This window comes from Apteryx mantelli, chromosome 36 (assembly GCF_036417845.1).
Source record: "Apteryx mantelli isolate bAptMan1 chromosome 36, bAptMan1.hap1, whole genome shotgun sequence".
In the NCBI taxonomy this organism is placed as follows: Eukaryota; Metazoa; Chordata; class Aves; order Apterygiformes; family Apterygidae; genus Apteryx; species Apteryx mantelli.
In genome coordinates, this window is record NC_090013.1 from 275,114 (window position 1) to 286,449 (window position 11,336).

Here is an 11,336-nt window from a genome sequence, read left to right on the forward strand (position 1 = left end):
AGCGTCAGGAAAAGCCCACAGCCCAGATGGCCGGGACGCATCAGCCAGTGCCGAACGACCAAGCGGGTTGTTTTCAGCCGCAGCGGAGTTGCCTGGGGAGGACGGGGGGCCCGTCCTGGCCATGTGGGTGCAGCCTGACAGCGGCAGGGAACGAATAACTGATTCGCCTTCTGCTCGATCTGTTCAGTGCCACATGGACACATGGGCACGGCTCCATCCCGTGCAGCGACACCTGGACACACCGGCACAGCTCCGTCCTGTTCAGTGCCACATGGACGCACGGGCATGGCTGCATCCCGTGCAATGTCACACAGACCCACGGGCATGGCGCCATCCTGTGCAACGTCACCCGGATGCACCGGCATGGCTCTGTCCCGTGCACAGGACAGGACGGGGCGGCAGCGTCGCCCCTCGCTGCTCCTGGCTCGCTTTGCACCGCAGAGCTGCCGGCCCAGGGAGCAGCCGGCAGCAGGGCGAGAGCAGAGGCAGCGCGGACATGGGGCCCTGGCAGCCCAAGGACGTCGCCTGCCTGGAGCAGCCCGGGGCAGCCAGAGGCGCCCCAAGGGCAGCAGAGGAGCTGGTGCTGTGCCATGGCGGCAGCCGCTAATTGAATCGCGGCGTGGGGTTAATCGTCTCCCCCCATCGCAGCCCCGCTGCAGTGCGGGAGCTGCAAATCCAGGGATACTTCGGTGGCTGCCGCTCGCGGGGCTGGTGGCGCCGGGGCCTGTTGCTGGCACCCGCCGGGAAAGCTGGATTGCCTTTTGTGCACGATTGATTTTGCAATTGTTTTCTGGCGCTAATAATAGCGCTGGCGCGGGCTGGGCTGGGCTGGGCTGGGCTGGGCTGGGCAGCGCGCGGGGAGGTCTGCGACTGCCGCTTCCCCGGCCTGGCCGGGCCCCCTCCCTGGCTCCCCCCGGCTGGAAATTGGGTTAAATTAATTGGAAAGCATCTGCGCAGCAGAACAGCTAAGCACAGGCTAGAGCCCTGCTCTGAATGGTGCTGAAAGTCACAAATTGATTTTAAAGGGCCAATTTAAGGTTTATTACGCCTGACCGTGCCCGCTGGGGGTCGCTGAGCAGCAACGCTGCCTGCAGAGATGCATCCCGTGCCCTGGGCAGTGCCAGGCCCTCCAGCCCCCTGCCCTCGCATCACCTCCCTGGCGCCCAGCAGTCCCTCCATCCCTCTATCCTGCTGCCTTCTCCATCCCTCCATCCTGCCACCGTCTCCATCCCTTCACCTCCTCCATCCTTCCCCATCCCTCCATCCTGCATCCCTCTATCCCTGTCCTCCATCCCTCTGTCTCCTGTATTCTTCCATCTCCCTGCCTCCTCCATCCCTCCATCCTTCCAGTGCGGACAATGGCCCCAACCCCTCATTTCTGCAGGAAAATGCCCTGGCCCAGCGGGCTCCTCCTCTTGGTGCCCCAAGGACAAGGCCCAGGAAAGCCGCCCGTGGCAGAGACTGGGACCAGGACCAGGAATGGGCTGGTGGGACCAGCCCCGCCAGCCCTCAGCCAGTGAATAAAAAGCGTTATTAAAAAAAAAAAAAAAAAAAAAGTAAAAAAAATAAAAGCACAAGCTGCATCAAATGTCAAAGAGACTGTTTTTATTTGCCATCAAAATAAATTAAAAAAAAAAAAAAACTGAGGTCAGCTCGAATGAAGGCAGACGAGATCCATGCGCCATTGACCACGGGAAGAAACAAATGGAAAAGGATTATAAAAAAATAGAGGTGGAAGAGGAGGAGGAAGAGGAGGAGGAGGTGGAGGAAGAGGAGGAGGAGGAGGTGGAGGAGGAAGAGGTGGAGGAGGAAGAGGAGGAGGAGGAGGAGGAAGAGGGGGAGGAGGAGGAGGAGGAGGAGGAGGAAGGCCGCCCAGCTCCGGTGCAGGGCCCGGAGGGGTCACAGCTCGCCCGACGTCTTTATGACGTGGAAGAGCGTGACGTTGTAGATGACCTGGTGGCCGTTGTTCCAGGTGTAGAGCACCCTCTCCCGCGGGTTGTAGTCCAGCATGGATATGTGGGAGTACTGGTTGTGGAAGGGGATATCCGTGTACTCGTAGCTGGAGGTGTTCGTGTAGTAGGCGAAATAGATCTTGGCGCCGGCCAGGTGGGAGTTGGTGACGTAGAGGGTGCCGCAGATGATGAAGGCCTCCCCAGCGCTGCGCTTCGGGTAGCCCGTGTCCCAGCTGCGCAGCACCTCCAGCGTCTGCGGGTCCACCCGGCTCACCACGATGTTGCCGGCGTTCTGGTTGGTGGTGTAGACGGCCCACAGCCCGCTCTCGTCCACCATGAAGTCGATGTCGGAGAAGCCGCCCCAGGAGTAGGGGAAGGTGTTGTTGTAGCCGGCGCCGGGCAGGCTGCGCTGCACCAGCACGCTGCGCGAGCGGAAGTGGTACTTCACCGCCACGTTGCTCTGGTACTTGTTGTAGTAGAGCGACCCGTTGAAGACCACATGGCCCGTCCCGGCCCAGGGGTGCGGCAGGAGGTGCTGCACGAAGTTCTGCCCCGTGATGAAGTCATTGAGGGTCCGAAACTCCAGCACGCGGCGCCCCTTGTAGTAGCCGTCCATGTACCACACCTGGGAGCGGGCAGGGGTGAGGGAGGTCCCGTCCCCAGGCGCCCTGTCCCCCCTCTGCCGGCTCCGCGCCAGCACGCGGCCGGAGGCGCCCGGTGTTCGCCACGGCCGGGCCCTGCCTGCGCGCTGCACGGAGAGGCGACAACCGCGGGGGACAAGCAAGCTGCACCCTTACGGATGTGTCTTAGTGCTCTATGAGACAATCTTAGTCTTCCCCCTTTAATTTATGGAGTTAAACAATTTTCACTCTTTCTGCAGATCAGACGCTTGGCTAATTTTTAATAGAAAGGAGCTGTGCCCGTAATGCCCAGCACGATTCACCCAGGCTGAGGAGGCACCAGCTCCGCTCCTGCCCCGCCACAGAGCCCGGCTTCCTTTGGCAGTGCTCGGCAGAGGCGGCACGCTGGGGGGCCCACGCCCCGGGCAGCACGTGCCAGGTGCGCGGGCAATGTGGACCTCGGAGGCCAGCACCCTGGGCAGCAAGCACCCAGTGCATGCACCCCCCCCAAGAAGTGAGCACCTGGGTGCATGCACCCAAGCCTGCACCCAGTGCAAGCACCCCAAGAAGCAAGCATGCAGGTTGTGCACTCCCAGAAGCGAGCACCCCAGCGCGTGCACCTCGGGCAGCATGCACCAGTGGGGCCAGCGGCAGGACGGCCACAGCAGCAGGAGCCCGAGGGCTGCTGCAGAGTCCAGAGCAGGGCGCGCGCGGCGGGAGCAGAGCGCCTGCCAAAGTCGCCATGCCAGGGTGCCGGGGAAGGACCCCCCGGAGCCCCGCACTGACCCTGAGCGGTGCCTGGCTGTGTCCCTGTGCCGCCGCCCCACTCACCCGGCTGTCGGCGCTGGGCGTCATCGTGTCAGTCATCCAGGACCCGAAGCGGGAGCCCGAGGCACGGATGGTGATGGGGTTGCTGACGCCTGTCAGCTTCCCGCAACCTGCGGGAACGGAGGCAGCGGTCGGGTCGGGGCAGGCGGCAGGCGGGCACCCCGGCCACCGCGCGCCCTGGCGGGGGGGTGCTCTGGGAGAGGCACCACTTCGCCCCGGGACAAGTGCCGCGCAGGGCAAACGCCGAGGGCCGTACCCAGCTTCTGCACGCAGGCGTGCAGGCGCGCCTCCAGCAGCAGCACCCGCCGCTGCAGCTCCTCGTAGTCGTAGGCGCCCATCTCCTCCCGGATGGCCAGCAGGCTCCCCGAGAGGTTCCTCACCTCCTCCTTCAGGTGCACGATCATCCGCGTGTCCGACTTGTACTGATCCAGCACAGGCAGCAGCGGCAGCAGCTCCCTCATCTTGTCCTTGAGCTCCTGCAAAGGGGGTGGAAGGGGGGGACGCCGGCCGCGGGAGGAGCACGGGGATGGGGCACCCCGCTCCCCTGCCGTGCCCTGCTGGGGGGCCCAGCCCGCGCTGGGAATCCATGGGAATTACACAGCTTTGCCCTTTGCATCTCCTGAGATCCGGTGCCCATGAGCTAATTAATCTGTTGCAGCTGATGCTATTGCTGTGCGCTGCAGGATGGAAATCGGTCACGGAGCAACAGGGATCCAGCCAGTGTCCCTGGATGCCATGGAAAGGCAAGATCCCGCCTCTTTCTGTGTCCCTGCGGGAACACAAGGTAAAATGCCCCTGGCCGGAGTGGAGGGCAGCAATGCACGGGGTGAAGCTCCCTGCACCAAGGGATGCGGAAAAGGTGACGCACAGCTGAAAACCCAGCACTGGCAGCAGTGGCAACAGGCAGAATCACCCCCCCACACACACACACACGAGTTGGCTTACGAGGCTTAAAAATCTCTATTTGCTCATTTTTGCAAAAAGAGGAGGTTCAGAGGCGCTTTGACCCTGCCGTTCCACCCAGTCCAGGCTGCAGCTGCCTGACGAGCGAAGGCAGAGCAGCTCCACAGCCGGAAAGCTGAGCGCCAGCCGGGTGCGACCGCGCGGGGGCTGGGCACCCCCCCAGTACCTCCCCAGCTTTCCTGCAGCACCGCTCACCGTGTGGCCTGCAGACGGGGCAAGGGGGCGCCGAGGGGGGCAGGTGGGGCTCCCTGCACCCAGCGCGCCCAGCTAGGGCATGCACGACTGTGCACGGGCGCACCGCGGCGTGCATGCCAGCACCGCACCGCCTTGCAGAAAACCCACCAAAATGCCCTTTCCCTGAGGGGTGGGGGAGAAGGGCATAAATCCAGGGAAAGACTACAGCCCTGAGTGATGAGCACGGAGCCATCAAGGAGCTCAAACTTGGAGGCTGCAGTCCAGCAGCAAAGGCAGCGCTGCCGCTGCCCAGCTCAGGACTGGGGGCTCACGGCAGGAGCCACCGCTGGGCTGGTAAAGCAGGGGCATGGGGCAGCGCTCGGAGCTGCTCACCACAGCCCTGGCGGGGTTTGCAGCAGGTTTTGCAGGGCTCCTTCGCCCACCAGCCCCTCTGCTCCCACGCTGTGTTGCGGCTCCAGTGGGTGCCCTCACCTCTGCTAATGTTGCCTCTGCATGCCGGGGGCCCGGCCCCCACTGCCACGGTTAAACACTTGCTGCTGCGCGGCTGTTTCATCACTGCCTGGTCTCTGCAGCCATCGGCGCCGACAGCTCCCGAAGCACTCGGGGAGCTGGGGGCCAAGGGGGGTCCCGGGGGGGGGGGGGGCTGAGGCACCGCGGTGGCACGCAGCATTGCCCAGCATGCGTGGGGACCAGCATGCCGCTGGGACCGGCACATGCGGCTGGCGCTAGTACCTGGAAGCTCTTGGTGTTGAGGCTCCGCTGGCTGTCAGCAGCCGCCCGTAGCCGGGCATCCAGGCCCCTCATGAGCGCCTCTGTGTTGCGCACGTACTGCAGGTCCCGGCTGGTCCGCAGGTCCAGCACCTCCATGGACTGCGAGATGTTCTGCACCTGCGGCAGGGGCCGGGGTGAGCGTGGCCGGGGGGCCCGGCGGTGCCCTGGGGCACCCGCTTGCCCCAGCCCTGCTCCCGCTGCGGTGCTCACGTGCACCGTGCTGCGTTGCAGCTCATCCTGCCTCAGCTGTTATTTGTTTTCTAAACCACCCGAGCGCGCATTTCCCAGCTTGGGCTGTTCTTTAATTTCGTCTGGCGCAGGCAGCAGAGTTATTTTATTTCCATGCTCTAAAACGACATGAACGTGGCCGTGTTCCTTAAACGGTTATTTATTTATTAGCATGAGCCCTGCTGGTATTCACAGTGCTGTTGCAGCCTCTGAAGGGAGCTGTTTAAGAGGCATTTTTGCAGCAAGTTATAATAAAAGTTTAATCGGGTTTGTGGTGGACGTGGAGGTGTAAAAACCAAGAGGAAATTAAATGAAAGCTGCTGCTCACGCACGCAGCCTCCCGCAGCCGGGGAAGGGATCACCGCAGCAAGAGGGGCCGCAGCAGCTTCCGCCAGCACTTGCTGCAGCAAAGCAACACCAGTGCAAAGCGCCAGGCACTGGCTGCTACACGACACCAGGGTTTCACCCTGTGTCATGACATGAGATGGTAAAAACCCAATTCCGCCTCGTGCTGGCAGAGGGAGGTGGTGCGGGAAGGCGGCAGGGAAAGCCCAGCAAGCCATCCCTCCGCAAGGAGCAGCCGCCCCAGCTCCACTGGAGACACTGCGGGAACGCTAAAGTGCACTTCATTTTTATTTTTTTTGTCAGGTTTAACCTTTTTGGCAGCATCATGGGCTCGCTCAGTGCAGTGAGCGAATGGGCTGCCCGCACTGCCGCGCTCCTCCGCGCTGGTGGCCATAGCCACACATTGCAGGCAGGCTGATGATCTGCCAGCAAAGCCGTCGTAATTCGAACAGCTCTGGAGGACAAGGCTCTCTGCAGCTGAATGTAAAAGCATTACGGGCACTAATACCAGCAAAGAGCAATGTTTTGCACTGCAGTATCGAGCACCACAGTATTGTGCACCATGGCATTGTGCACCGTGGCACTGCACACCGTGGTATCGTGCATGGCGGCATCGCACACGGCGGCATTGCAGCATCATGCACCGTGGCATCGTGCACCATAGTATCATGCACAGTGGCATCACAGTATCGTGCACAGCGGCACCAGGCTGCAGGTTCCCAGCCAGGGCACACTCCCGTCGGGCAGGGCTGTGAGTCCTCCCTCTCCAGCTGATTAATACGTAATTTGCAGGCACAGTCAGCAGCAGCTCTGCTTCTCCAGCCGCGAGCACTGGGATGGATTTGAATACTGCAATCGCTAATGGACAGCTTTAGCATGGCCCCACCTGGAGCAGCTCACCGCCCGGGGCCGTAAAGGGTGGCTGGGGGGGGGGGGGAACGGGACGGACGGGGGACACGGCACCACGCCGCCACTTACCTTCTCTGTGAGCTGGCGGAGCTGGTGGCTGCGCAGGTCCCGGGAGCAGGTGCCCTGCACAGGGATGACAGCGGTGCAGAGGCACTTGCCGTCGGGGGCTTGCGCCGAGGTGTAGACCTGCCAGCCCTCATCGGGGCTCTGGAAGAGGGTCTGCAGGGGAGAGGGAGGAAGCTGTGAGCTGCCCGGCTGGCACCTGTGATGGGGCGCAAACGCTGCTGCACGGGGCCGTGTACCCCCAGCCTGCGCTCGGGAGCTGGGCGCAGATTCGGGATCCAGCACTGCTAATGCCGCTCCACTTGCGGGCGGACGGGGGGGGCTGCACGCGTCCCCATGGCAGCCAGGGATGCTGCCCCATCCCCGAGAGCCAGGCGCAAACCCACTGAGGCTGCTCTCCCCAGCAGTATGGGACCCCCGGCCACAGGGGCATCGCCCGGCCATAGGGGACCCCCTCCAGCCATAGGGGTCCCCAGCAATGGGGGCATCACCCGGCCATATGCAGACCCCTGGCAACACAGGGACCTGCAGTGATATGGAGACCCCTGTGTGCTCCAGGTATCCTGCAATACGGGACACCCCAGCAATATGGGACCCCCAGCAATGGGGGACCCCCCCAGTGATGGGGGCATCACCCAGCCATATGAGGACCCCTGGCAATAGGGGGCCCCCATGTGCTCCGGGTACCCCACAATACAGGACCCCCTGGCAATAGGAGATCCCCCGGCAACAGGAGACCCCCGTTCGCTGCAGGTACCCGGCTGTGCTGGAGCCGAACCCTGGCCAAAAGCTCCCCTGGGACGAGCTAAGAGCAGGTCGTGGCTGCCGGGCTCCGAAGGGAGAGGCGCCTCCGCGGGAGCCCGGCTCCGTGCCGGCATGTCCGTGCCCCTCCTGCACGATTCCCGGCTGCAAAGGAGCCGCCGGCTCCGGCGCCTCCCCGAGGCGGCACATGTCGGGGGGGGAGCAGCGCCGTCCCCTTCCCTCTCTGCCTGCCTGATTTATTCATGCCATAAGCCAGCATTTCCGTGCTGGGCCATTTAACATTTCGTGGGTAATTCATAATTATTAATTATGAAAATCAAGAGCAAACTCATCCCTCTCCCAGCCCCTGCCGCACGGAGGCAGGCAGAGATAAATGAGCCGTTGCCCGTAACAAGCCGGGGACGACACCTCGCTCTGCACACCACGGTTTTAACTTCATGTTTCACATCGGAAGGGATTTATGGGACACGGCAGTGGCTAAACACTGCTCTCAAATCTCCAGCGCAACGAGTATAAATTAAGTAACAAGGGTGTAAAACTCTCCCCGAGCGCAGTAAATTCCCGAGTTATTGCGGAGGGAGGTAAATAGTTCATTTACTTAGCAAAGCCAGAGCGCCGGAGCTGGCGGTGCGGAGCCAGCTCCCCTCCGGCTGCTCTGGCGAGTGGCGGCGATTCGGCCCAGCCCGCTGACGGGAAATGAATCCAGCGCTGCTGCCGGCTCCTCCACGCCATCCTCCTCCCCTGCTCCCAACAGTGTGAGGGCTGGGCATGGCCGCTCGGCGCTGCAGCGGGCTTCCCCGGAGAGGAGTCGCTCCGAGTCGGCAGCACCCCTGCCACCCCCACAACACTTCCAGGCAGCAGCGCTCCTTGCCGAAAGCTTCCTTCCCTTTCCAAACGCCCTCAAGAAACTGAAGTGCCCAACCCCGATCTGAGAATGATCAAGGCAAAGCGGCTGCGGAGGAGCCATTTCCCTTCATCCGGGAGCCTCCAGGCCGTGCCGGGGCGGAAGGCAGACGTGGATGCTCCAGAGTGGGTTGATGCACAGGGAAAACAGCAGAGGCCGGGGGGCAGGAGGAGCCAGTGCCCCCAGACTCAAGGCTGCTGGAGCCCCTCAAGGGCCGGGACCCCCGGGACAGAGGTGAGAGCCGCCCGGCGCAGCCGCCACTCACGGCACCGCGAGGTCGAACCTGCCGAGGGCCAGTGCAATCTGTCACCAAGTCGTTAATTAGAGCAGCCTGGGAAAGCTGCCCGCTCGCATCCAGGGCACGGAGGGACCACTGCCGGCCGTGCTGCCCAGCCCTGCCGCAGCCCCTCACCTGCCTGGCGGAGCAGCCCGGCCGGAGACACGGAGGGCACTGTGCAGCCCCTCCGTTGCAACAGGCTCCACGGAGTCCGGCTCCGGGGGCTCAAGCCGCGTGGGAGAGTCCGGCCGCTCGCCTCGGGGCAGGTGAGGGGCTGGTGCTTTCTGCAAAGACTCTCGGGAGGTCTTGGGGATTCGCGATGACGCACGCAGCAGGGGAAGGAGGCGCCTGGCAATGCCGAGCCCCGGCCGCACACAGCCACCTCCTGGCGCCCAGGCTTGTGTGCGCCCGTGCGAGCGGTCCCGGCACGGCACAAGCACAGCACAGCACCAAACTGGCCCCAAGCTGGCACAGAGTCCGGCCTGCCGCCGGCAGGAGAGTGGCATGGCGGGGGCCAGCCCCAGCACAGTTCCACTGTGGCAGCGCAGCGGCCAACACGGGGCCCCAAGTGGCCCCACTGCCAGGCCGCCCTGTGCCTGGCCGGGGCTGTCACTGATGCATGTGCCCTGCAATGCACCCTTGCATGCATGCATGCCTGACCATGCACATACACCCTTGCACACACCCTTGCACGCACACCCTTGCACCAGTGCAGACACTGCAGCGGCAGCCGGGTGCCCATCACGCCCCGACCAGCAAAGGCGCCTGCGCCCCGTGGCCTCGTGTGCCTCTCCGCCAGGCTGCCAGCGGGAGCGTGGGTGGTGGTGGCAGCCCATTACAGCCACATTAGCAGCGCTCCTTCACGGTGATTAATGATTTTACAATGAACACCAAAGAGTGACTAATGATTAGCCAATTATTGCAGTGCATCGCCCGCTTTACCCTGCGCGTCGCTAATTGTCCTGCAACACGATGGCCCCGCGCGGCTGCACCTCGAGCATCGCCCAGTGTGTGTGGGGCCGGCAAGCAGGCACCGGCGACAAGGGCGATGCGCTGCCCCAGGGAGCATCGTCTGCTGCCACCACGCACTGGGCTCCGGTGGACAGGGCCGGCGGGGGCCCAGCTCGCACACGTGCTGCCCAGTGAGGGGCAGTGTGCAAGGCCCGGCAGCGCCTGCCAGCTGTCAGTGCGTCTGCCAGCCCGGCTGGCTGCGGGGCCGCGCGGGGAGCAGGCGCTTGCCTGGCCTGGACATCCCGGGCACCGAGGCAGCTCCTTCCCACCCTCTGCGTCCCACCAGCCCGGTGCCCCCAGGCTGGAGCCCTATTCCCGCCGAGGCCGGCAAAGCGGGGAAGCAGCGGCGCTGGCCTGGGGCCCCTCCTGCACCCGCCGCTTCAGCGGCGCGGGAGCCGCAGCACCGCGACGGCACGTCGTGCAGGGATGTGGCCCTGCCGGGACACTGGGCCCCCAGCGCAGCCCCCCGGCACCCGGCCCCGCAGAGCCCCGGGGGGCCCCGCTGCCCCCGGCCCCGGGAAGGAGCCCAGGCATCCTGCCCCCCCCATCAGACCCCAGCTCCACAGAGCCCCGGCGCACGATGCTGCACATGTCTGGGGCTGTGGGTGAAGCAGCCGCCCCGGGGGAGTCCTCCCTGCCCGGGGCCCCCACGCCGGTCCCGCGGCTCCCCGACGGGACGGTCCTTCCATCGGGTAGAAGCGTCCGGCCCGGCCGCGGGGTCCCCAGCCCGCCGGGGGGTCCCGGTGCGCCCCGCCCCGCCCGGGGGGGGGAGGCGGGGCGGGGAAGGAGGGGGGTCCCTGAGCCCGGGGGGGTCCCGGCGCTCCTTGCCTGGATAGGGGGGATCCCTGAGCCCCACCAGGCGATCCCGGTGCGCCCTGCCCGGCGGGGGGCGGGGAAGGGGGTCCCCGAGCCCGGGCGATCCCGGTGCGCCCCGCCCGGGGGGGGGGGAAAGGGGGGGCCCGGTGCGGGGGGGCCCGGTGCGCCCTGCCCGGGGGGAGTGGGGCGGGGATCGGGGGGGTCCCGGTGCGCCGCATCCCGGGTCCGCCCGACCCGCTCGCCGCCGCCGCGGCACGGCGGGTGCCGGTGCCGCAGCCCGGTGCCTCCCCGCGCCCCCCCGCGGCGCTCCCCCCCCCCCGGACGGGGGCGACTCACGATCTTCTCGGAGGTGCCGGCCCGCGACACGGCGGTGCCGTTGAGCCCCACGAGCGAGGGCAGCGTCTGGGACATCCAGTTGGTGACCATGGCCATGGTGCTGAGCACGGCCCCGATCTTCAGCAGCGGCACCGTCATGTCGCCGCCGCCGCCGCCGCATGCCCCCCCCCCGCCGGTGCCGGTGCCGGTGCCGGTGCCCGCCGGGGCGAGCCGCGCACCGGCCGCGCCGCCCCCGCCGCCTGCGGAGCCGCCGCCGCCGCGCTCGCCCTTATAGCGCGGCCGGCGCCGCTCCGGAGTGACGTCGGCGCCGCTGGCCCCGGGCCAGCCCGGCCCGGCCCCGGTTCGGCCCGGCCCCG

At 65.4% G+C, this 11,336-nt stretch overlaps 1 protein-coding gene across 1 annotated transcript; it reads right to left on the minus strand.

Annotated features, from left to right (window-relative positions):
• Positions 1–1,895: 1,895 nt before the first annotated feature.
• OLFM2 (olfactomedin 2) lies at positions 1,896–11,118 on the minus strand. Its single transcript, XM_067314669.1, has 6 exons — positions 10,981–11,118; positions 6,881–7,030; positions 5,291–5,446; positions 3,657–3,876; positions 3,404–3,510; positions 1,896–2,577 (listed from the first exon to the last, which is right to left on the minus strand). The coding sequence occupies exons 1-6, from the start codon at positions 11,116–11,118 to the stop codon at positions 1,900–1,902; spliced, it is 1,449 nt and encodes a 482-aa protein (XP_067170770.1). The 3' UTR covers positions 1,896–1,899.
• Between the last annotated feature and the right edge of the window lie 218 nt (positions 11,119–11,336).